Source organism: Hippocampus comes, unplaced genomic scaffold (assembly GCF_001891065.2).
Source record: "Hippocampus comes isolate QL1 unplaced genomic scaffold, H_comes_QL1_v1.1 scaffold183, whole genome shotgun sequence".
NCBI lineage: Eukaryota > Metazoa > Chordata > Actinopteri > Syngnathiformes > Syngnathidae > Hippocampus > Hippocampus comes.
The window spans coordinates 232338-257204 of NW_017805547.1; the positions used below are offsets into that span (position 1 = coordinate 232338).

The 24867-nt window shown below is 44.3% G+C and overlaps 4 protein-coding genes across 11 annotated transcripts in view; 2 read left to right on the forward strand and 2 right to left on the reverse strand.

Moving 5' to 3' along the window:
• The window catches only part of rgs3a (regulator of G protein signaling 3a), an 83485-nt gene extending 80124 nt beyond the window's left edge, over positions 1-3361 (reverse strand). The window contains exons 1-6 of the mRNA XM_019879596.1: positions 3244-3361; positions 2254-2304; positions 1416-1474; positions 1110-1204; positions 940-1008; positions 115-175 (exon numbers count right to left, since the gene is read on the reverse strand). Of these exons, the coding sequence (XP_019735155.1) occupies positions 115-175; positions 940-1008; positions 1110-1204; positions 1416-1474; positions 2254-2304; positions 3244-3319 (411 nt within the window). The 5' untranslated portion in view covers positions 3320-3361. The remainder of the gene's footprint in view (positions 1-114; positions 176-939; positions 1009-1109; positions 1205-1415; positions 1475-2253; positions 2305-3243) is intronic.
• Positions 3362-4594: 1233 nt separating this feature from the next.
• rabepk (Rab9 effector protein with kelch motifs) lies at positions 4595-7492 on the forward strand. 3 transcript variants are annotated; one of them, XM_019879617.1, is made up of 8 exons: positions 4595-4757; positions 5419-5477; positions 5553-5704; positions 6123-6278; positions 6347-6511; positions 6684-6833; positions 6965-7114; positions 7192-7492. In XM_019879617.1, the coding sequence occupies exons 2-8, from the start codon at positions 5425-5427 to the stop codon at positions 7455-7457; spliced, it is 1092 nt and encodes a 363-aa protein (XP_019735176.1). In that variant the 5' UTR covers positions 4595-4757; positions 5419-5424; the 3' UTR covers positions 7458-7492. The 3 variants fall into 3 exon arrangements, with proteins under 3 accessions (XP_019735176.1, XP_019735178.1, XP_019735177.1); XM_019879619.1 differs by lacking the exon at positions 4595-4757 and adding an exon at positions 4847-4865; XM_019879618.1 differs by lacking the exon at positions 4595-4757 and adding an exon at positions 4955-5043.
• A 650-nt stretch (positions 7493-8142) lies between these two features.
• On the reverse strand, positions 8143-12024 carry hspa5 (heat shock protein 5). The gene is made up of 9 exons (XM_019879615.1): positions 11902-12024; positions 11270-11429; positions 10962-11193; positions 10463-10600; positions 10268-10380; positions 9801-10191; positions 9490-9727; positions 9231-9398; positions 8143-9074 (listed from the first exon to the last, which is right to left on the reverse strand). The coding sequence occupies exons 2-9, from the start codon at positions 11383-11385 to the stop codon at positions 8518-8520; spliced, it is 1953 nt and encodes a 650-aa protein (XP_019735174.1). The 5' UTR covers positions 11386-11429; positions 11902-12024; the 3' UTR covers positions 8143-8517.
• A 1303-nt stretch (positions 12025-13327) lies between these two features.
• The window catches only part of golga2 (golgin A2), a 14343-nt gene continuing 2803 nt past the window's right edge, over positions 13328-24867 (forward strand). Inside the window, exons 1-26 of one of the 6 annotated variants that reach the window (XM_019879599.1) lie at positions 13328-13454; positions 15145-15303; positions 15696-15764; positions 16296-16439; positions 16646-16692; positions 16904-16967; positions 17059-17118; positions 17347-17427; positions 17756-17794; positions 17867-17929; positions 18045-18138; positions 18223-18329; positions 18412-18470; positions 18623-18764; positions 18841-18930; positions 19049-19156; positions 19408-19495; positions 20229-20371; positions 22120-22338; positions 22606-22719; positions 22996-23220; positions 23293-23392; positions 23678-23769; positions 23964-24207; positions 24467-24628; positions 24713-24819. In XM_019879599.1, coding sequence (XP_019735158.1) covers positions 13359-13454; positions 15145-15303; positions 15696-15764; positions 16296-16439; positions 16646-16692; positions 16904-16967; positions 17059-17118; positions 17347-17427; positions 17756-17794; positions 17867-17929; positions 18045-18138; positions 18223-18329; positions 18412-18470; positions 18623-18764; positions 18841-18930; positions 19049-19156; positions 19408-19495; positions 20229-20371; positions 22120-22338; positions 22606-22719; positions 22996-23220; positions 23293-23392; positions 23678-23769; positions 23964-24207; positions 24467-24628; positions 24713-24819 — 2916 coding nt within the window. In that variant the 5' untranslated portion in view covers positions 13328-13358. Of the gene's footprint in view, positions 13455-15144; positions 15304-15695; positions 15765-16295; positions 16440-16645; positions 16693-16903; positions 16968-17058; positions 17119-17346; positions 17428-17755; positions 17795-17866; positions 17930-18044; positions 18139-18222; positions 18330-18411; positions 18471-18622; positions 18765-18840; positions 18931-19048; positions 19157-19407; positions 19496-20228; positions 20372-22119; positions 22339-22605; positions 22720-22995; positions 23221-23292; positions 23393-23677; positions 23770-23963; positions 24208-24463; positions 24629-24712; positions 24820-24867 lie in introns of all 6 variants that reach the window. The other 5 variants (XM_019879598.1, XM_019879601.1, XM_019879603.1 and 2 more) reach the window with 5 other exon arrangements.

Below are 24867 nucleotides of genomic sequence, written 5' to 3' on the forward strand. Positions count from 1 at the left end.
CAAATAACTTGAAGCCTCTTTTTGAAGAATTGTTCCCTATTGCCAAACTGCTACTCATTGTGAAGTAGAGTTCACTGCCACCATATGGCGTTGACATGGACGCGGTGAACTCACCTTGTGCGGTTGCGTGAGGGAGCGGACGCCGAAGCTCATGCACCCCAGCAGTGCACTCCTCCTGCTCAAACAAAAACGCATCAACGCATTGATCAATGGAGGAGACCACACTGTGGTCTGCGTAAAAGGGTTCTTTTCGCGGACACGAGGTTTTGCTCTGCTTTTAAGCCTTTCACTGGTACATTAAATGCAGATTATGATAATAAATAAAAAAAAAGAATCCCGTCCTTTTCTTTGGAAGACTTCATCAACCTTGGTGCCTTTGTGGTCAATCAAAAGAAGGATTGGCCATGCACTTGGGGGCCCAAATACAACAAAACAACATAGATTCATGGTTTTATTTTATGTGGCTATTCAACACACATTACCCTTGGATGAATGGAATTGTGCCTATTCACCCTGTTTTCCTTCTAATATTCGAGCAGGGGGAAAAAAAAAGTCCTAAAAAGGATTTTCAACAGAAATATGCTCCTCTTGTTAGGGCAGGCAAAATTATTCTTCACTGGGTGAATATCATCTTTAACTCATGAATTTTATGACATAATTTTGCAAATTATACATACATACATACATACATACATACATACATACATACATACATACATACATACATACATACATACATACATACATACATACATACATACATACATACATACATACATACATACATACATACATACATACAAACGCCCCCTGTCTTATTCTGCTGAGGCGAGAGGCGAGAGTGACACGCAAAGCAACACATGCACATCGGGAGATCGAACACTAATTATGAAACAAAGAGGGCAATTCGCTGCTGCGGTGAGCAGTGCCATCGGATACCTGGAGGCGCTATTAGAGTTCCACACTGTGAAGAGCAGTCGCTTGTGAAGGTCCTTGTCACGTATCACACTGTAATAACAACAACAAAAATAATAATAAAAAAATAAAAGCGACATGTCAGCATGGTCAAAAGTTGTGCGCAATGAGTCGTACACTGTATGTGTGCTTACAAGTAAAAGGTGTGTAGAAAGACAGGAGTTTTACACTGAAGGACCGTTGCCGTCTTCTGCCGGTCTCTGGGTTCGCTGTCTGGAAACATGCCCACCTGACCAAAAAAAGCACTAGTAGCACTCAAAATAAAATTAACCCCTTTGTTTTCTATAGAGCTTGCCCGCATTAGGATTCTTGGTGAAGTGGATCCTATCGGAAGTTTCCCCACTCCTGATGAGACCTCATTCTGCATTCTTGATTTACATTTTACATTTCGAAATTGCTACAAAAACAATGACAGCAAAAGCAAGAGATGCATAGCATACCTCTACATAGGAGTCACATGACCCGTGGTGCTCGTGCAACATACCCCGTGCCTCCAAAACTGTCAACAGAAATATCCGAATGTCATTTTAAAATATCTGACAGTGATCAATATTTCGGAAAAAAAAAAAAACTGAACAGAACTGCATAAGCATTGGCCACAATATGAGGCACACATGCAAAATCTAACCAGATCTTTCTTTTCTGACAGATGGCATCTCAACAGACAAGCACGGTTTGACACAGAATATGGTCGCGGTCGTGTCTTCTATTGCAGAAAATAACTGTAACATGGAGGGCAGAGTATATCTCGAAAATCACCCCGACAAGCTAGATTAAATATAATAGAATGTCATGGAAGGCGTACTGTATGTCATTTGATTCATGTTGCAAATGATGTGGGAAACAAACAAAACTAACGCTGCACCAGTTAGACTCCATACAGAGGCCGTGAGCGGCTGGTAAAGGCATTTGAAAAGGGGAAGGCAAACAAGAGGGTGCATTGCTTTGGTTGCTAGGACAGTGGTCCCCAACCGCCGGTCCGCGGATCAGTAACGGGCCTCGGCCCGTTTGGGACCGGGCCGCGCAGAGGCAGGCCTGACCTCAAATTTACTCCATCAGACGTGGTGGAAATCGAACTAAACAGAATCGGAGAAGTGGTAAACAGTAACAGTAACACATTGAACAAAAGGTACAGCTAAGCGAGCAGCCAAAAATGCAGAGTTATGACTTGGTTTTACTTTTGTATACACTTGTTTCTGCTGATACTTAATGGTGGATGGACACCGTGAAGCTTTTCAAATTTTGATTCATACATATGTTTTTTTCCTCAGGACTCACCGCTTACAGCAAGAACTTCCTGTTCCTGGATGATTGACAGTTTCAGTTGACCTGCAGAAGAAGAAGACAGGGAGAAGACTGCCAGCTATAAATGAATGTTGCTTGCAATATTGTGTGTGTGTGTGTGTGTGTGTATGTGTGTGCTTGAATGTTAATCATCTGTCGCGTCTCGTGTCCGCCCAGGCAGTTTTCATGTCTCAGCCTCCTTCTGCTGGTCTCTCAGTACTGTCACCAACCTTTTTAAAGCCTTGTTGACCACGTCGACATGGCCCAGTACTAACATTGGCTTTGTGCCGCTCGTCTAAATGTATCCAACTATGAAGAGTGCGGGCACACACCGCTAACGACGCCACCACCCCGGGCCCCCGCTCACACGGTGGGTATGGGGGATGTTTGTCGTTCCCACAGCGAGCTTGGCATGTGGAGATGTGGAAGAACAAAGCGGGAACGCCGTTTCAAATGTCTTCCTAATACATCTCGCGCCACACAAAAGGCTGCTATGAAGTTGCCTCAAAGAGTGTTAGCGGCCAAGCAAAATGGCGAAATGGCAAAGCAGGCTGATTATTCATATTACTTGATGACAAGTTCAAAGGGAGAAAAAGGGAGCTGGACTGTAAGTCAGTCACTATTTTTGCTTCAGTTTTTTTTTTTTTTTATGTAAGCAACCCCACACATTTTCTTTCCGTTGAATCCTTGGGTCAGTTGGTTCCGGATCTGGACCCTTAATGACCCCATCATTATTGATTAGCGGCAACAGAAAAACACTGGATAATGGATGAGGCTTTGCTCTTTGGGCCAACAGTGCAGGTGTGGATAATACTCTTCATAAATGATGCAATGGACCGCCTCATTAGCACACCGAAGGATGTACTCAGTAAATGGCCTGTGACGACGCTTTCATAAGCGTCCATTACATTTTTTTGTAATGACAAAGTAAACTTACAGCACGATTGAGATCAAATGAACTAAAACATACAAACGAGTTCTCACCGTGAGTCGTCAGCAGGAAGGACGGGGCTTTGGAAGAGGTGGCGGGCGGTTTGCGCAGGTAAACTTTGAAAGACATCACAGAGAGAATCCCTCCGCAAATGAGACTCCCAAGAAATTTGATGCTGGCTGCCAGGGTGTGTGTGTGTGTGTGTTTCAAATGTCACCTAAGTTGCTGCTCCCACAATCCGACCCTGGATAGGCAGTAAAAAATGGATGGATGGATGGACAGAGGCAGATAAAAGATTAAATTTTACACGGAATAGATGGACAGGCAGTCTGAAGACCCACCTATTTATATACAACAAATTAAATTGTATAAGTTCCATCGTCTGCCTCCTTTTAAAACCCCATGAGAAACAAATAAAAACCCAGCGCAAACAACGCAGATTAAAAGACAAAAACATGTTTTTAATACGCAGATTGAGTGAGGTGTGTGTGCTTGCGTCTGTCGTGGAGCTGAAATGGTGATTAGGTTGCATTGCTAGAATCCAGATTAATCGGAGCACGATTTAGCACACCTCCGGGTTCAAATGTGACACAAGAGACAAAGCTGCCATGTATTACATTGACATGTCGCTCAGCGACAGTGTACAAGTGACCCACAAATGAACTTGATGTATTTATTCCCATGTCGCTAATCCACCCACTCCCTTCAAATTCAAAACAACCTAAGGATGATTTTTTTGCTGACAAAACTCATATCTGCATGTATCTCTTCTTTCCCTTCCCTGTGGATCGTTAAAATATAATCATCTTCCTTTTTTTCCGGCACAAAAATCCCCCATGGTCATTCAGGTCCTTATCAGTTGGAATGAAGGGCAAACAAAAGGTGAATTATCCTGTGTTTCCTTAGAAGGAAACAGGTTAAGATCCGTTTACTCACAGTGGGCCCAAAAATACACACATAGAGCAAGAGCAGAACATGTGCTGATCTTGCAAATATAGTAGGGTCAAGGGTCTGCAGGATAACAGAAATCATCCTCAAAACTGGGACAGGAAGCAAAGTGATTGATGGTCCTCAAACAAGTATAAACAATCGCACCACCTACCGAGCAAAATTAGAAGTGCCATATGCATTCGAATACCGTACTGTACCGGGAATACTGTTCAGAAACAGCTTAGTGTTCAATTATTTATCCGTGTAACTTCAGAAATATGAACATTACGCACAACCTTACATACACGTATTTTTACTATTTATATTTTGTTAACTAAAGGTATTTGGAGAAACAAACTATGTATGCAAGTATGTATGTATGTATGTATGTATATATCAGACTTCAGCAAGTCGGAAGTGAACCTTGGCGTGGGCGTGGTCTAAAGGCACGATCCCCTTCACGTACGTATCGTTAAACGTCACATAAGTGAAAGACCTCCGCAAATAGTAAATTCTCGTGGTTGTATTGGCCCAAGTCGGCAATGTAATGTTACACGAGACCTGCCTTGCAACGTCGTCAACCTTTATCACCCGACTAACAGAAAACAGATCAACATCAAATATGAATTAGTGACAGGTAAAAAAGGATTTTTTTCCAACAGGTTAGGTAAACAATATTTTTCAAAGTATCGCCATTTTCTACTTACCTTTGACACGTACACCAACCATGTAGAGTGTGTTGGGAGTAAAGTGCATTTTATTTGGGTTTATTACGTGTTTTGCTTAGAATTTTTGGGTTCCGATTTACCACTCTGGAACTTGAACGCACCAGCGGTGTCAAGGCGGAAAAAGGAAGTGTCAGATATGTTCAACGAGAAAGATGTCGCAACCGCACAATTACTGAAGCCACGTACCGCCGAGCGGTAAAAGTGCCTTGCTCGCTGAAATATAATTTGTTGTTTAATAAAAATTACTTTAAAACATCAATTTAATCATAGTCGAAAATATTTCACCAATAATACACATTAACGAACGGTAATCTTCACACCGACAATGTGTGAGCGCCCAGCAGAAGCGACACGATTGGTTCACCAAGACTACAAGCGTACAATCTCTCACATTTCAAAACTAGTAGTACTTTGTAAGATCATAGCAACGCGATGCTAAATCGTGTCTCAATTTCAGGAACTGCCATGCTGGATTCGTTATAATTTACTCGTTTTAGAGTCAGTCTCTGTGAGAAGAAGCATGACTTTCCAACACAGCACAGCTTTTTGATTTTCCCGTTTGATGCACAGCCAGCCATGGAGCTTCTCCCGGTGCTTGAAGCTCAAGAGAAGCCCAAACAAGGAGTATGGTAAGCATACGTGAGAGTCGATGCATAGAGATGGCCAACCTTGTTATTTTCTTCAACATTGCAACTTCAACCCAGGTATTCCTTGGCACCGAGCGGAAGGTCCCCGGGTGTGAGCGTGGGACACACCTGCACCTACTGGCCCGGGGATGGTGGCAGTGGAAGGATCCTTATCGTTGGGGGAGCAAATCCTGGTGGCAGCTTCTCGCATACACACGCCATAAATCTGAGTACGGACCTTTGCAATTCACTCATTTAAAGAATGATGATTAACTCAACTCGATACATGGGCAAGAACACGCAATGGGCAGGGAGATTATAACACTTATTAAGCAGCCGTTCAAATTGCTCAAACCTGCCTGCCCAAACAAATCAAACAAGTGAGCAGTTGTTCTAATTTATGACTAAAAATGTGCACAAATTATAGGCATTATTTCACCAAACAATTGCATAGTTTTTTGTTTGTGTGTGTGTGTGTGTTTACATTTTTGTTTTTTAGATTTAGCATTTTTATTCACCTTTCCACACCCACCAATCACAAATTGCCTTTGTATTCCTCAATGCACTTTTCTTTTTGAAAATCTATCATTGCATTTTATTTTATTTTTGAACTGTTGTTGCAATTATTATCCTCTCTGACTCTCCTAGAGTGTCTTGAGTGGGATGCGTTGCCATGGGAGGGTCTAAAGGCTCGATATGAGCACTGCACATTGGTGCCCGGAAGCCCGCCGCAGAGCTTGTGGGTGTTTGGGGGTGCGGAGCAGAGTGGCAACCATAACTGCATCCAAAAAATAAAAGTAGCAGGTAAAAAAAAAAGACTGACTTCATCTTTAATAGTGTGATGTAAATATGCCTCCTGTTGTGATCCACAGAAAGCAAAGCACTCTGGGAGGAAGTCATGGTAACGGGCGAGCCGCCCAGTCCAAGGACATATCACACCAACTCAGCCTGCATAGGTAGCTTATTATATGTGTTTTCTGGTGGGGAAGCAGGAGCATCACCTGTCGCCGACCAGAAACTTCACGTCTTTGATACTGGTGAGTGTTGGATGTACTTATTTCCACATACATTAATCACCAAAACTACTGCCCGAAGACGGCTGGGATAGGCTCCAGCACCCCCCGCGACCCTTGTGAGGATAAAGCGGTTCCGAAAATGAATGGATGGATGGATGTTGTTTTTATGTCAGCATTACTGTGGTCTTCCCAGTGTCTTCCACCTGGACGCAGCCAGAAACGCAAGGCCCACAGCCGCCCGTCAGACACGGACACGTTATAGTGGCGGCAAGCTCCAAGATCTACATTCATGGCGGCATGGCGAACGACGATTTCTTGGATGACATGTACTCTCTTGATCCAAGTAAGGATGTCAAGTGGGATTTATCTTGTCCTCATGTATTTATATCGGGAAAAAAATTGAGCTGAGGGAGCTTTGCATCGGAATAAAATTGTGAATCTGACACAGATATCATTCATGTGTGCATTTTAAAGGTAATATGACGTGGGAGTTGGTGCAGCCCGAAGGTGACGTTCCACCTGGCGTGGCAGCACATTCGGCCATGGCGTTGGGCAACAATATTTACATCCTTGGCGGGCTGACTGCCGACGGAGCCACCAATGCCATGTACACATTCAACATAGGTACAATTCCTTAATATCATGTGCTATTTAAACACGGCAGAGCATATTTTATGACCAGACCTGTGGCCTTTTTGCAGAAAAGAAGTCTTGGACCCTAATGAAGTTTGAGGGGGATTTGCCCCCGAACCGTCTGGACCACTGCATGTGTTTGCTACCGTGGAAGGTGGAGGCTGTGGGAGATGGCGGTGAAGTGCAAACAGCTGCCACGGATCCCGAAGCCGCGCCAACATCCGCTCCAGCCAAGACACTACACGCCGAGACGATACACTTGGCTTTTGTATTCGGTGGGATGGACACACAAGGTGTCATACACAACGACTGTGTTGTGACTGTGGTGACTTGATGGACCATACAAGAAATTAAAAAAATGAAAGCAAGTGACTTTGTATCAAACATTTATTTCAATGTCTTTCCAGAAGTATTATTGACTATATTCAGTAAGTAACATTTTACTCTGAGGGTCCAACAGCTAGCCTTCGCATTAACGGCTCGTTCATAGGTAAAATCTAAATTATCAATATTTTGGTTAAGGACCGACTTTAGAGCGCACAGTGGTCGACTGGTAAGCACGTCGGCCTCACCGTGCAGTGCAGTGTTCGATTCCAGCTCCGGCCTTCCTATGTGGAGTTTGCATGTTCTCCCCATGCCTCTGTGGGTTTTCTCCCACACTCCAAAAAACATGCATGACAGGTTAATGGAACATTCAAAATTGTCCCTAGGTGTGACTGAGCGCAAATGGTTGTTCGTCTAGGTGTGGAAAGTGTGATTTTCTCCTCTTTGAAAGCGCTATATAAATATAGATGATGTATTGTAGTCTAATGAACCTTTTTGGTCCAAATGATTTTTGACACAAACATCACTGCTCATAACCCAAAAATATTTACAGTGAAGCATGATGGTGGCAATGGCAGCATCATGCTGGGGGGGGGGGGGTATTTCAACTGGGGAAAAAAAACAAAACTATCATGCAATTAACTCCATCATAATCATGAGACACTGATCGCAGAGAAAATAGAAGTGGAAGCAACTTATTTTGTATCAAACATTTATTTCACTGTCTTTCCAGATTCAATAAATAACTTTTAGCATTGAGGAGCCAATAGGCAGCCTACCCATGAAGAGCAAACCCTCCCTCCCTCCCACCCTCTACGACTACTAGTACTACGTGATCCCCATCAGGACTGCCTGAGAACAGCAGCAGTGAGCCTTGAGAATCCAGGCTGACATATCTCCACCCACCGGCGAAGAGAAACACCAAACGAGCTGAAACTCGCTTCAAAGTCTTTCGGAGATTCCGTATGGCCGCCCCTCCCTCTCACAATGAGTCCCATCAGTCCAATATGTACATCAAGGTGTTTTGTTTTTTTTCTTTTTAAAGGAGGTGACTGAGTGACTAGATCAGCTTACAACTCATCCTTTTCTTCAGCACCCTCTGGTGGCGGGGCACCCGCACTGCCATAGAGCTTGCTGATGATGGGCTGCACCACCTCTTCCAGCTCTTTCTTCTTGGCCTGGAATTCTTCCAGATCGGCCTCCTGGTGCGACTCCATCCACTCAATCTTCTCTTCTACGGCCTTCTCGATGGCCTCCTTGTCTTCATCGGACAGCTTTCCGCCAAGCTTCTCCTTGTCGCCGATCTGGTTCTTCAGCGAGTAGGCGTAGCTCTCCAGCTCGTTGCGGGCGTCAATACGCTCCTTCAGCTTCTTGTCCTCGTCGGCAAAGCGCTCGGCATCGTTCACCATGCGCTCGATGTCCTCGGGCGTCAGACGGTTCTGGTCGTTGGTGATGGTGATCTTGTTCTTGTTGCCCGTGCCTTTGTCCTCCGCCGTGACACGAAGGATGCCGTTGACGTCGATCTCGAAAGTGACCTCAATCTGTGGCACGCCGCGTGGTGCGGGGGGGATGCCCGTCAGGTCAAAGGTGCCCAGCAGGTGGTTGTCCTTCGTCAGGGGACGCTCACCTTAAACAGTAGATCAGTATGATTGAGATCATGTTGCTAAACTGGATTTCCCACCGCCCCGGCCAAACATGCCTTAACTGTAGGTCAACGCCTATTTGTCTCCAAGTAATTTTACAGAATCCCTGTGCAAAAGCATCCTGTGACTGCGACTCTTACCTTCATAGACCTTGATGGTGACTGTAGGCTGGTTGTCCGAGGCAGTGGAGAAGATTTGAGACTTTTTGGTGGGCACCACGGTGTTCCTGGGGATCAGCTTGGTCATGACTCCTCCCACAGTCTCAATGCCAAGAGTAAGAGGGCATACATCCAATAGAACCACATCACCTGAAGGAAAAGAGGGACAAATTGTGTTATTTTAATAAAAAGGCCCACGTTTGTAAACACGGTCCAATACATCAGGGCGACAAAAGCTTACCGGTATCCTCCTCTCCGGAAAGCACGCCAGCCTGTACGGCAGCGCCATAGGCGACGGCCTCGTCGGGGTTGATTCCTCTGGAGGGCTCTTTGCCGTTAAAGAACTCCTTCACCAGCTGCTGGATTTTGGGGATACGTGTGGAGCCGCCAACCAGGACGATCTCGTCAATGTCGGACTTCTTCAGGTCAGAGTCTTCCAGCACCTTTTGCACGGGCTTCATCGTGGACCGGAACAGATCCTGGACAACACAGAATCAATTTATTAAAGGTTGTCAGATCACAATCCCTCCTAAACAGGTTAAGGCAACTTACCATGTTGAGCTCCTCAAACTTGGCACGGGTCAAGGTCTCTGAGAAATCCTCGCCCTCAAAGAAGGATTCGATCTCAATGCGGGTCTGGTGCTGGGCAGACAGTGCCCGCTTGGCCTTCTCCACCTCACGACGCAGCTTCTGCACGGCACGGTTGTCCTTGCGCACGTCCTTGCCAGTCTTCTTCTTGTACAGCTTGATGAAGTGCTCCATGACACGCTGGTCGAAGTCCTCCCCTCCCAGGTGGGTGTCACCGTTGGTGGCCACCACCTCGAACACACCATTGTCGATGGTCAGCAGTGAGACGTCGAAGGTGCCGCCGCCCAGGTCGAACACCAAGATGTTCTTTTCACCATCCTTCTTGTCCAGGCCATAAGCGATGGCAGCAGCAGTTCTGCGGGAAGGACGCCAGACTTCAGGACAGGAAAAACAAAAAGGGCGAGTCGATAATTTGTCATCTAAACACTTACGGCTCATTGATGATCCTCATCACATTGAGCCCAGCAATGGTGCCGGCATCTTTAGTGGCTTGGCGCTGGGCGTCATTGAAGTAGGCCGGAACAGTGACCACAGCGTGAGTGACCTGAGATACGAGAGCTTTCATTACAAAATTGTCTCACATATGAGCAAAGGGCTGCAATTCGCAGGTGTCATTTTTTTCATACCTTCTTGCCCAAATAAGCCTCGGCGGTCTCCTTCATCTTGGTCAGAACCATAGCAGAGATCTCCTCTGGGGCGAATGTCTTCATCTGACCACCGCCAATGTCAACTTGGATGTGAGGCTTGCTCTTCTTGTCATTCACCTGAAGAAGACCATAAAAATACTTGTTGGTAAATGTGTACCGTATCACATAGTACTGCAATACCAACAGCAACTATTGATCTTTTCATTCTTATGATAGATATATATACATACATAGCAGCAAAGATCAATATTGTGATTATTATAAATGTTACCAATTGTTTTGCTAAATTGATATTGTAATGCATCTATCCATCGGTCTCTTACGTCTATATTTTATGGTAGTAATTATTGCATTTCTTCTTAACATGTATTAATTATGCAATAAGATTGGATCTTTCTTTTTCCTCCCCCTCCTTCCACATGCACTGATATCTTAATTCATCATCGTCAGTGATATTTGTGTATCCCTTTCACAATACCTTGAAAGGCAGGTACTTGATGTCTTGCTGGACAGAAGAGTCGGCCCATGTGCGACCAATCAACCTCTTGGCATCAAACACCGTGTTCTCTGGGTTGGAGGTCAGCTGGTTCTTGGCGGCATCACCGATCAGACGCTCACCCTCACTGGTGAACGCCACATAGGATGGAGTGATGCGGTTGCCCTGGTCGTTGGCAATGATATCGACACGGCCATTCTTGAAGACCCCGACGCTGAAAGGGGTGGGAAGATTACAATATTAGAACTAGTAGATTGATTAATCATTCACTTTAAAAGCACGCGCCTTACCAAGAGTAAGTGGTCCCCAGGTCGATGCCAATGACAGTGCCCACATTCTCCCTTTTGTCGTCATCATCAGCAGACACGGCGCAGGCCAGCGCCACTAACAGCCACACAAACTTCATTTTGTTTAGTCGATTGCTCAAGTCCCTGGAGAAAATGAGTATATCTGAAGGGGAAAAAAAAACGATTGCCTTTGTTAATTGCGTAGGCCACTGTCTGCCAACTTGTTCAAGTACGTTTGCCGTTAGCCGCACGAAATGGGAGACTGTTCGGCTAGAGGGAAATATTCCGATTTTAAACGTTCCCGTAATGTCAATTTGATGTGGCTCAAAACATTTTCGTTTCAATGACCACTCATTCGAATTTTTTACATTATTTTCCCAAGGCCGGCAGCTAGCTAGCTAGCTAACAGAATTAGCTTGACCGGTAGACTTAAAAGAGCAAAAATTTCAGTCAGTTACGACATTGTTATGTTTTAAGATGTCAAAAATGGATTAAAACAGCTGCTCGCCGAAATGTAACGCGGCAGAAGAGATCTTTAGGACATCACAGTACACGTGTAATGTTGTCTTTACATATCTTACGTAAATTAGACTAAGACAGTTTCTGAAACATGTTCAAGAAAAAGTCGGACATACCTTAATCGTCGGATTGTGCGTTAACTTGGAACGTAGACAATAGAATTCACTCGTCGCTAGTTTCGATTCTGTCAGTATTCTTGTCTGGGAGATTTGATATAGAATGAATTGAGCGCTGCCCCTATATAATCCGTCACCACTTCCCAGTCGTGGAGGCCAGCGATTGGAGGAGAGGCTGCGCGTTGGAATGTGCCGATTGGTTCCTTTTGGTACGCTGGCCTTCGATGATTTGCACGCAACATGGTTTTGTGACGACGTGTCTCAATCGACGCTGATTGGCTGGACTGGGAACGTGGTTCGTACAGTTACACGCCACTCATGACAACTGGCTAGGGTGGGTGTATTTCTTTATTTATTTATTTTACGCTAAAAAACGTTGCACATGCGTTGTAATAGATATCTCTCCTGGATCAATCAAAGTTGACTCACGTCAGTGACTAATGTGTCATCCGTTCAATTTGAACAGTCAAATTACTGTGGATTATTTGTCACTGCATTTTGTTGCATCAGATAATTTGTATTGTTGGGTAGTTACATCAGGAATACAGCACTGCATAACTAAACTTTAATTCATTCATTAATTAAATAAAAAAATAAAAATGTGAATGGACAACGGGACATGCCAAACAAAACAGCGCTGATAATGGTTTATGACAAGTAAAATTAGGTCATACTGTAGCTGGGTAATGGCTGCCAATGTACGTCCATCCTTTATGATGACAATATGACAATACAGTATTGATATTATGCCTTCACCCTTTACATACAGGTAGTTCAAGTGATGTGACAAAAGCTACAAAGATGATGTGCACTGAATTAAATGTATCAGTAAGTGTTTTAATCCAGCCTCGAAATAAATTTATTGTCCTAATAATGCATCCCTGTAATAGCAAAACATAATTTACAATATGATAAACTCGACATTTTGATGGCACTGCCATGTTTAGTGACACATTTATTTAGTTTTGAATGATGTACTAAGGATTTTTAAGGGGAGCTGTGTTTAACTATTTGTACCAATTCTTTTGAGAAATGCACTTACTGTGGGAATTTCAATTCTGAAGTGAGAAATGTATCAAAGTGACTGAGAAAAACTGAAAGATGGTCTGCAAAGCTCTGGTTAGAACTGGCGCTATCTCCTAAGCAGTAGTGGCAGCGCTTACTCTGCAGCAGGCCCACTATTACATGACAACACAACATGCATTAATACTGTACAGAAAATGTTAATAATGATGTAATTTGTCAAGAAAGCGTGGTGATTAGCTTGTCCGCCTCGTAGTTCTGATCTTATGGTTTCGAATCTCAGCTCGAGATTTGTCGTGTGTGCTTTTGCCTGGCTTCCTAGTGCTTGCGGTTTTTTTTTCTTGTTCTTGTTCTTGTTCTTTTTTTTTAAATAAATAAACAAAGTTAAGTGCGCCCCCTAGAGCCTTGGATCTTATGCATCAGACAGCAAATTGATGACGTGGTTCCACCGGGCCGTTGATCACCACCACGGCAGCAGCAGGATGGCCGACCAGAGCAGGCAAACAAAACTCGCCGCAGCCAAGAAAAAGGTAAAATTAAATGCATTTTCATCCGGTGAATTATTATTCAAGTGGCTTTTGTTTTCCCACGCTCCATGCTGGTTTGTCACAATTGTATTACCGTGGCAATGGTAGTGTCATTACACGTCTTGCGACCTCTACAGCCGACGTTTGTCCGGCCTCTGTCGGTTGTCTCATGCATCGATGCTCAGGAAAGTCTGGGGCTGTATCGAGGCCTTTAATTTCTAACATCAACTTTTTCTAATTCTGGTCGTCGTTTTTATCTCCAATTGACATTCTTTACCACGCGACAACACCCGAATAGACAGCGATTTCTTTCTTGAGTGCGTTCGAGTTGCTTTTTAGCTGACAAACTAAAATGTGTATTCCGTCGAAGTGGAACGTGCTAACTTGGCTAATAAAACATTAGCCAAAAGGCTAACTATTGAATAAGGAACGGAGTACGTGTGGAACCGTGTCACTGTTTTGTTTTTTGGACCGTCTTTTGTTATTGAGCTGGTCGTAAGTTCCAGTAAGTCGGGTGTTTTGACAGCTGACAGCCCTCTTCCCTGTCCCGGGGTGTGTGTTTGGCGTTGGCATGTTTGCTCGTTAGAATATGGCCTTTAAAAAGTGCGACGTGACGTTTTAGGAAGTTACTTTGCCAACAGTTGTCCAAAAGAGCTATTCTGAATATTAAAGAAATGTCCGATGGGATATTTCGCCCCTAGAGTCAGTATTTTAAAATGTCCCTTTTTGAAGGAAGAATTTCACAGAATTTTCAATGGTCCTCTGCTGCTGTGGACCCATTATGACAAAAGTCAAGGCAAGGAAAAGTGCTCGCATTGACAATTCTATTATGTTGGGCTTCGAGTTAACATGCACACAGACAAAAACGAAGACAGACTTACAGACTAGCTTTTTGGTTGAGAATTACTTGTGCCTAGCTTCATTTGAAACTTTAAACCTAAAGAGTAGGATGAACATTGTTTGAGACTGGGTTGGGTGCATTCTTGCTCGCATACCTCTAACCTAGAGCTTCCAATGTTATCGGAGGATAGAATGAACTGCATTATCTCAGAGGGAAATTTGTTTTGGACTCTATAACATTGCAGCACTTAATTTTTTTCAATCACAACTAAGGACGACTACAAACATTGAAAGACAACAGAAACCGCAGGCACGATGACATAACGATCGTGACAGCATAACGTTGAAGGATTCCTCGGAATAAAACCGTGGCAGTTGTAAGAACAGAGAATCAATCCAGCAAATATGAACTAGACACGATTATCAAACAGTTCTCCAGAGTAAAATGAAGTTTTAAACAATTCAACAAGTATCCAAAGTTTTCTCAGGTTGTTTGTTTAGATGTTCTGAAGGAACGACAACTTGTAGCGCACACTTATGGAGATGCTCGCTCCATAACGTGTGCTAGATTGCTCTGAGAAAAAAATCTTGAGAAGGATTCTCTAATATTCTGTTAGTCATGTTGACTTGCGTTTTATCAAATATTGACTTTAGAGAGGGATAATTTCCTTCCAGTCACCTTCATGGCAAAACATTAAACAGATGGAGTCTGAACAAAATGAGTCCTTGAGACAGTCTCACAGTTTTTTTTTGTTGCGCCTTACGTTGTAGTTGTGTTTTGAAATTGTTTACACTCACATATCTTTTTTGTTGTTTTTGTTTTTGTTTTTTTGGGGGGTGTGGGGGGACTCAGCTCAAGGAGTTTCAGCAGAAAAGCACTCCAACCAGTGTTGGAGGAGACAAAGGAGGAGCTGGAGGAGTTTTTGGCGGTGCAGTGGCCAAGAAGAAGAGGAAAGTGAAAGGACCCAACCAGTACGATGCGACCTCGATTGACAGAAACTCCCCAGACAATGTAAGCTTGGTCAAGCCTCATCTCATCTTCTGCTTCAGCTGCTTTCGACTTGTTTTGAACTCGATATTCAGCTTCCTCTGGTCAGGTCACACTGCAAAAATGCAGTTAACTGAATGCCCTTAAGTCGAATACCCCACATACAAAGTTTATGGAGGAAAATCTCCCTCATAAAAGCTGTTATTCTTATTATATTCCTTCAAGACTTTGTAGTTGTAGTCCCAAACATTTTATTTCGTAACCGTTTGATAGGTAAGCGACTTAATTTGTTCTACCCTTTTTCACAGGCCACTTCCTGTGGGCAATTCTAAATATGTCTGCCTTCTGTGCTGTTGTTTATCATTCTCGTCTAAAGATTTCCTCTCTTTCCTTCCATGGCTCCGTCGTGTACGTAGTATGACAATATTCTCAAAGTGCTTAGTCAAAGCAATGGAGTAGTCCTGCCTCCATATGGCAAAAGTCAGGTGAGCTCGCTCTGTCCTTGTCTCTGCTCTACTTTTTATGCTTCTCTAACCTGTGTGTCCTCCTCCTCTTCATGTATTTTTATTTTATTTTTTTTAAATCATTGAAGTGCTCTCATGCCCATTCTGACCGACTCCTCTAATGAAGGGCTCTTAAGTTTGTCACATGGTGCAGAAAGCACGTGCCCAGCTTGAGGTCTTGAGAAAATGGTGCATTTGATGTGTATTTTTTGTTCTCCTCCTACCACTGTTTGCTGAGAACGTCATATAATGTGCTAAACAGAAGTTATACAGTTGGGATCTGTGGAGCGCATAGCATGACAGTGTTTTGAACAGGCTCCACAAAGCAAGCTTGTCTCAAATGAATTGGCTGGTAAACTGCTTGATGTCTCGCTGTCTTTCATTGTATGAATAGCGTGTTGTCAGTGCACATAACCGCCCACAAATGCTTCTCTGTTGCTTTTTTTGTTCTAGCCTAACACGTGTGTGTTTGTGTGTGTGTATATATATTCTTTTGTGTGCACGCCACTTCAGACTGTAGCCAACATGGAGACCAACATGTCCTCGGGTCCCCCTCCAACGACTGAGCTCGACGGGGGCTCACCCCTGTCAAACGCTACTACTACTAACACCACTACTAACCTTCAGAGTGTCGGATACCACACTGACATGCTGCAGGTGTGTTTCACTCCAACTCGATTCCTAGCTTGTCCTCTGCCGTGCGACCTCGTACTTCACTGTCATTCCACAGTATCTACAATATGAAACTGGATTTTTTTGGGGGGGGGAATTGATTTACTTGCAGTACGCTGATTTATTACTTTACATTTGTGCGTTCCATTGCTCTTTGTCTCCCATTCTCACTTTTTTTTGTCTTTCTGCAGGACTACCCTGACACCAATGGCAATGAGAATTTAACAGAGGAGAATAGGTAAATTGGCTTATTTCACTCAACCTACAGTGGTACATGCACCGACTGAGACAGCAAAAAGGAAATGCCACACTCAAGAGTTTGCCAACGCAGTAGTTTCATAAAGTTGAGGACATAGCACTTGGAACAGGACATGCAGGAGAACACAAAAGTGCTATTTTTTTTCTCTAATGTATGTCTGTACTGTATTTATATATATGTTGTCCCGCAGACAGCTGTCATCCACGGAGAGCCTGCGACAGCTCTCTCAGCAACTGAACGGCCTGGTCTCTGAAGTATGTTGCTGCAACCTCTGATGGATACAAATTGAACTCATGACTGGATCTGTTTTTTTTAAATTAGGTTTATTCATTTTTGTGATTTCAGTCATCTGCTGCATACGTGAATGGCGACAGTATGCCGTCCATTGGCGAGAGAGAATTGGACGTATGATGGAATGCTCATACTTTTTGACACACTCCACTAGTCACGTTTTTAATTTTTTTTTTAATTTTTGGCACCACACACAAAGATGCTACAGTTTGCCCTCGTGTTAATCATTTACAAATGTGTGTCCTTCCTTGTCGTATTCTTTTTATTTGTCTTGCTACAAATGCGTTACCGTTCTCTTCCATTCCCTCGCCGCGCCATCCCGGATGCATGTGCACACGGTAGAGTCGGAACCAGGAGCTGTCTGCTGCCCTGGAGTCCAGCAACTTAACAAACTCTCAGCTCAATACCAAGCTTGACCAGCTGGTAAGAAGCTGTTTGTGTGAGTCTTTGAATGCCACAGTGCACGAAATGTATTGCATGTCACCTTTATTGCACGCCACCTTAAGTGTCACTAAAATGGTTCCCCATGCATGCAAGTCATGCAATCCCCCCCCTCCCCCGCTGAATGCATTTCTGCAAACACTAAGCTGTCTGTGTAGAGCGAGAAGGAAACATCTTAAACAGGTTTAGCACATCAAAAATGACCACAAATAGTTGATGTTGTGACATGAACTTAATCGTTTAGGTTACAATGTAAGGCTGGAATTGTGTCACGCTGCCATGATGATGATTGTGTTCTTTGCTTTCTCAGGCACTACAATCTCAGGAGCTCACAGATCAGCTGCAGAAGGTATTTTTAACACCCCCCCACCCTCCCACTTTCATCTTCACTCCCGTGATGTTTGCATTTCTGTTCATTCAGGAGCGAAAGGAATTTGAGCAAAAGTTTTCCAAAGAGCAGGGAGCCATGCGGGAGCAATTACAGGTATATTCTTATGTTCTTGACATGCGAGTTAAACATGAAGTAGCATGTAAATAGTCATTGCATTGAATTCAGGTGAATCTGACAAAATGCTGCACTGTATGTTTGATCTCGCAAGGTTCACATTCAAACGATTGGCATCCTGGTCTCGGAGAAATCTGAGCTACAAACCGCACTACAGTACACACAGCAGGCCGCCAGACAGAAAGCAGGTGGGTGTGTTTTGATGATGTTTGACCATGGCAAACGATCCCTAGTATCAAGTCCTTTTCCTTTCAATTTTATTGTATGTTCAGGAGAAGCAGAGGAGCTGACGAGCCGATTGCAGTCAACAAAGCAGAGAGTGTCAGAGTTGGAGAGAACGCTGTCATCCGTGTCCACGCAACAGAAACAGTTTGAAAAAGTAGTCAACGCACAGAAGGTTCAAGAAATGTTTGTGGATCAGACAAATGGAATTCTTTGCTTCTGTGACTATTTGTCTGCAGCACAACAAAGAGTTAGAAAAAGAGAGAGACGCCCTGAGGCTCGAGATATTTAGACAAAAGTAAGTGAGTTTTTTGGGCAAAAGTTAGTCACATTGGGGTTTTTTTTCCCCCTTAGATTATTATTTTTTTTTTTATTGTCCATTCACCATAAAAGATCATCATGGGAATTAAAAGCCTCACGCAATCTTTGTTTTTTTGTGTTTGTTCGCAGCAATTTGAGCGACGAGTCCAAACAGCAGAGTTCGGAGCTGTCAGAGCAGCTCAGGCAGAGAGCGCAAGAGACTGGTGCATTGCGGTTGGAGGTGGAGGATCTCCGCAAGAGGCTCGAGATCGCCGACCTCATGTTGCAGCAGGTCCATTTCCGTCGATGCATGTCACCCTGGTCATAGATTGGAATTTTGTTTCATCTCCATTGCTTTGTTTGCCCAGTGCTCCACCCAGTCGGATCCCAGCAGTGCCAACCAGCAGATCCAGTTACTGCTGGAAGAAAAGCAGCAGGTGGAAGTGCACAATCACCAGGTTCGGTCTGCAAACTTTTTTTTTTTCTGTCTATTGTGTGGACACCTTTTATAGAAATTGCTGCTTTCCCTTCCCAACAAGTTTTACTTTTAACGCACCGTTGTTGTTCATGCTGTAGCTGATGGAATCTGTTGCCCAGCTGAAGACGGAGAGGGACTGCTATGCGGAACAGATCCAGGAGGGCGGCCGCGTTTGGAAGGACAAAACAGAGCAGCTGCTAACACAAGTAAACTACGCTGAGATTTAGAGGAGTCCTAATGTATACCTTATTTTTGTTTTTCATCATATACCTTATTTTTGTTTTTCATCATTTGAAAACAGTACCTAGGTGTCTTAATTCAGCAAACATGAGGTTTTTATTTTTAATTACCGGTAATAAGGGATGATACTGTATATGTGAATGCCGAACTGTGAATATACGGGGTTGCCTGTAAAAATGCCTGTGTGTATCTTAATGTGTGCGCCTCCACCTCCAAGGTGTCACTTGTCGCCGAAGAGAGGGACAGAAATATCGAACGAGTCCAAGAACTTGAAGCCACAATCACAGAGCTCAGAAATGCAGCAGGTAAGCTAAAGTGTTTATTGTAACCTTGTTACGACAGTTGATCCTTGGTTCACTGCAGTTTTATTGCGTCGTCATAACTCGAATTTGGTACGTGGCGTAATTTATGACTTGACTATGCTAACGCAGTAGTCAAGTCAATTGCAGCTAATATAAAGTATGAAAAACGCCAGAGGTGGGCATCCCGTCAGACTGATGGAAGGTCTATAAGTCCGTCACGGTTTCCGTCAGTATTTCAGGCCGACCCACATGGGCCCACTCCGTCCCTCGTAGGAGACAGCCAATCAGCATCTCGAACGTAACTTCCACGTCACACACAGGCACCGCACAAACTGACACACAGTCAAATCAAGATAATAAATTAAAGCACCAGACTGATTGGTGAAGTAAAAACAAAATGGGACACATGTCATTTAGGTCTGTGGGACTGAAAGGTACACAACACTGTTTTATTTTTCTTTATTTGCATGTGTGTCAGGTGTGCGGCCCCTGTGTGTGACATAGTACCGGTAAGTCCGTTCCTGACACCATTTGGCTGTCGCAGACGACTGACTGACTGGGCCGGCCTGAAATATTGACGGCAGCTCACTGACAGACTCACCGGACTGACGATGTCCACCTCTGAAAATATTGTGTGTTAGGACCATTGTAAACCAAAGACCCCTTGTATAGCATTCTAGTCAAAAACCTGTTCTTCTGTACACGCCTTAATCTATTTCTTCTCTGTCTCTTGCAGCATTACTGTCCCGAGAGAGAGAAGACCAGAGTATGGGAGAACCTCAGTCCTCAGGGCCTTCAGAGAGTGAAATGGCTCTACGGGAATCACTCAACAGTCTGCAACTGGAAAAGGACTCTCTCAATGAACAGTACCAGTCGCAGGTGTGCATCAATGCGTTGCAGTTGTCTTCCCGAAATGTTTCAAAGCGTCTTTAAGGCGACAATTTTTTCCATTTCCGTCGATGCATGTCACCCTGGTCATAGATTGGAATTTTGTTTCATCTCCATTGCTTTGTTTGCCCAGTGCTCCACCCAGTCGGATCCCAGCAGTGCCAACCAGCAGATCCAGTTACTGCTGGAAGAAAAGCAGCAGGTGGAAGTGCACAATCACCAGGTTCGGTCTGCAAACTTTTTTTTTTTCTGTCTATTGTGTGGACACCTTTTATAGAAATTGCTGCTTTCCCTTCCCAACAAGTTTTACTTTTAACGCACCGTTGTTGTTCATGCTGTAGCTGATGGAATCTGTTGCCCAGCTGAAGACGGAGAGGGACTGCTATGCGGAACAGATCCAGGAGGGCGGCCGCGTTTGGAAGGACAAAACAGAGCAGCTGCTAACACAAGTAAACTACGCTGAGATTTAGAGGAGTCCTAATGTATACCTTATTTTTGTTTTTCATCATATACCTTATTTTTGTTTTTCATCATTTGAAAACAGTACCTAGGTGTCTTAATTCAGCAAACATGAGGTTTTTATTTTTAATTACCGGTAATAAGGGATGATACTGTATATGTGAATGCCGAACTGTGAATATACGGGGTTGCCTGTAAAAATGCCTGTGTGTATCTTAATGTGTGCGCCTCCACCTCCAAGGTGTCACTTGTCGCCGAAGAGAGGGACAGAAATATCGAACGAGTCCAAGAACTTGAAGCCACAATCACAGAGCTCAGAAATGCAGCAGGTAAGCTAAAGTGTTTATTGTAACCTTGTTACGACAGTTGATCCTTGGTTCACTGCAGTTTTATTGCGTCGTCATAACTCGAATTTGGTACGTGGCGTAATTTATGACTTGACTATGCTAACGCAGTAGTCAAGTCAATTGCAGCTAATATAAAGTATGAAAAACGCCAGAGGTGGGCATCCCGTCAGACTGATGGAAGGTCTATAAGTCCGTCACGGTTTCCGTCAGTATTTCAGGCCGACCCACATGGGCCCACTCCGTCCCTCGTAGGAGACAGCCAATCAGCATCTCGAACGTAACTTCCACGTCACACACAGGCACCGCACAAACTGACACACAGTCAAATCAAGATAATAAATTAAAGCACCAGACTGATTGGTGAAGTAAAAACAAAATGGGACACATGTCATTTAGGTCTGTGGGACTGAAAGGTACACAACACTGTTTTATTTTTCTTTATTTGCATGTGTGTCAGGTGTGCGGCCCCTGTGTGTGACATAGTACCGGTAAGTCCGTTCCTGACACCATTTGGCTGTCGCAGACGACTGACTGACTGGGCCGGCCTGAAATATTGACGGCAGCTCACTGACAGACTCACCGGACTGACGATGTCCACCTCTGAAAATATTGTGTGTTAGGACCATTGTAAACCAAAGACCCCTTGTATAGCATTCTAGTCAAAAACCTGTTCTTCTGTACACGCCTTAATCTATTTCTTCTCTGTCTCTTGCAGCATTACTGTCCCGAGAGAGAGAAGACCAGAGTATGGGAGAACCTCAGTCCTCAGGGCCTTCAGAGAGTGAAATGGCTCTACGGGAATCACTCAACAGTCTGCAACTGGAAAAGGACTCTCTCAATGAACAGTACCAGTCGCAGGTGTGCATCAATGCGTTGCAGTTGTCTTCCCGAAATGTTTCAAAGCGTCTTTAAGGCGACAATTTTTCCTTATAGCTGCGCGACAATGAGCAGCTGAGTCGCCTGTGCTCCGAGCAAGAGGCGCGCCTGTCAGATCTGGAGCAGCAGGCGGAGAGCCAAGCCCAGGAGGCCGACGACCGTCGCCGCATGCTCGAAGACGTTCAGTCAGACAAGGCAACCATCAGCCGCGCTCTCACGCAGAACCGAACGTTGAAGGACCAGCTTGCTGAGTTGCAGAACGGCTTTGTTCAACTGGTGATTCTTATTGCATTTTTATTTATTTATTTTAATCATCCGTTTTCTAAAGCAGTGGTCCTTATGATGACCACAAGTGCTGAAACTGAATTTGTCGCTGTGGTTGAGCTTAAATATATCCCAGCTGACTTTGGGAGAAAGGTGTCTTACACCCTCAACTTAATTTTCATTTTCATTTTAGTGTTGAAGTGGGAAGCAAAGGCTTAGCTTTGAAGCTGAGAGATTGCTACATTTTAATCTTGAAATATATTTTCTGATGTTTTGCAGACAAATGAGAACATGGAGCTGACCTCCGCCATTCAGTCAGAGCAGCATGTTAAGAAGGAGCTGGCGCGCAGAATGGGCGAGCTTCAAGAGCAACTGCACAATGTGAAAGAGCAGGTTCGGTCTTTGACGTCAGTGTTTCCCAACCTTTATTGATGCAAGGTCACAGATCACGTCAGAAAAATTTCATGGCACAAAACCAAAACTACGTGTACAAAAAGTATTCATGGTACAATTGAAATTGGATGGTTGGATAATCTGATGACCTTTCATTTCATTATAATGTGCTGCGGCGCAGTGGCTGGGAAGCACTCTTCGATGTTGTTTTCGTTTTGTAATCCCAAACATTCATCACAGACGGTTGTGCTAATTTCACCTTTACCTCACCACCAGCTGGAAGAGAAATACAAGGAAGCTCAAGGTCTGGTCGAGCAGAGAGACCAGGTGGCGGCCCATCTGCAGCAGTACAGCGCCGCCTACCAGGCACTGGCCTCCGAGAGAGAGCAGCTCCACCGGCAGTATTTCACGCAGAGCCAGCTCATGGACCGGCTGCAACATGATGAGTCCCAGGGCCGCGCTCAGCTGGAAGTCAGCCAGAACGAACTGAAGCGAGCGCAGGTATGTAAGCGTGCACCTCCCACTTGTTCTCTCATGAAGCTATGACATGACTGCCCTTGTTTCCCCACTCAGGAGCATTTGGATCATTTGGTGCAAGATAACGAGCATTTGAAGGCTGAGGTGAGGGAGCTGCTCAACAGTTCGGCTCTAGCCATGGCGCCCAGAGATGAAGGTTTGTGTCTTACTTGTCATTGTCAAAATGCCCTCCTGGTGTTGTATTAATAGCAAAAGTTTAATCCGCTCTTCTGCAAGGAAGAGTGGGCCAAAATATCATATGTGAAGGACACATGGCCAACTGTAGAAAAGGCTTGATTTCAGTTGTTGCTGCTGAGGAGGGCCTAACCTGTTAATAGGTTTAGGGGAGGAAGTACTTTTTCCACATGTAGTACTGTGTATGTCATGAGTAGTACCTTTTATAAAAGGTTTATTGTCATCGTTGATGGATCATTTTGTTCAGGAGATGGAGTGGAGAGCAAGTTGCCTCAAGAAACCATTCCAGAGTCATCCGCCATCATCGTCCCGCAAGACTTTGAGAGCCAAAAAGAAATGGTGAGAACATTGTTTCACAACCACCAAACTTTTGATCCCTATAGTATTGCACATCCTCAGGTTATCACACGTTTTATGTCAGTGATGTTCAGAAATGTGAAATGCCTTGCCATGTATAAGCTCCATTTATGGTGAATCTTAGTGCAACGTTGTCTTGTATTTGACTTTGCGACTGATTTTCACCGCCTCCGCAGGAAGAGTTCATTCACGATGCTTTGGCTCGTTTGGAGGCCGAGCGGGACGAGGCAAAGAGGCAGCTGAGGGAGGAGCAGCGACTCCACGCAGCAGCAAAGCACCGGGCGGCCGCAGCTCTCAGCCTGCAGCAGCACAGCCACCATGGGCATGACCATGACCATGACCATCATGATCACCATCACCATCATGAACACGAACACACTCAGGGCCAACACAGTCATTGTGAACACAGTCACCATTCAGGTGAGAGAAGATGCATTTGTATCGTGTGATTGTTTTTTTTTTTTTTTTTTTTTTAAATCTCGAACACTAGCAGTTGGGTCTCTGGAATGCCTGCCCACTCTAGCTGAACGATTTTTTTCAAATAACTTTTATGTGATTGTTTTTTTTTTTTTCAAGGTCCTCTTTCTCTGTGTGTGTGAAAAACTCACACACAATTAGATATTAAATTATACTGTATTATATAGAATAAAGCTAAGTCGTGTAAAAATGTGCCCAGAAGGAGAAGGAGTGCCGGTGGAAGTTCATCAGGCGTTACAGATGGCAATGGAGAAGCTCCAAGAGCGCTTCACCTCACTCATGCAGGAGAAGGCTGACCTGAAGGAGCGCGTGGAGGAGTTGGAGCACCGTTGCATCCAGCTCTCCGGCGAGACAGACACCATCGGTGAGGGGGGAGGATGCGTTCTGGCGCCAACGTGGGACACGACAAGCGAAACTCACCAAACGTTGTTGCCACTTTGATTTTCAGGAGAGTACATTGCCCTGTACCAGAACCAAAGGGCCATCATGAAGCAGAAGCACCAGGAGAAGGAACAATACATCAGCATGCTGGCTCAGGACAAAGAAGAGATGAAGGTACTGACGAGAACCTCTCCTCGGCAGTGACCACATGTCCGATATAAC

Excerpts from the sequence above, each read along its gene's own strand:
- rabepk (XM_019879617.1), top strand. The coding sequence starts at position 5,425 with ATGGAGCTTCTCCCGGTGCTTGAAGCTCAAGAGAAGCCCAAACAAGGA. Across the intron at positions 5,478-5,552 it reads AAGCCCAAACAAGGAGTATG|GTATTCCTTGGCACCGAGCG; the intron begins GTAAGCATACGT and ends ACTTCAACCCAG. Across the intron at positions 6,512-6,683 it reads ACTTCACGTCTTTGATACTG|TGTCTTCCACCTGGACGCAG; the intron begins GTGAGTGTTGGA and ends TGGTCTTCCCAG.
- hspa5 (XM_019879615.1), bottom strand. The coding sequence starts at position 11,385 with ATGAAGTTTGTGTGGCTGTTAGTGGCGCTGGCCTGCGCCGTGTCTGCT. Across the intron at positions 11,194-11,269 it reads CTGGGGACCACTTACTCTTG|CGTCGGGGTCTTCAAGAATG; the intron begins GTAAGGCGCGTG and ends CACCCCTTTCAG. Across the intron at positions 10,601-10,961 it reads TCAAGTACCTGCCTTTCAAG|GTGAATGACAAGAAGAGCAA; the intron begins GTATTGTGAAAG and ends GGTCTTCTTCAG.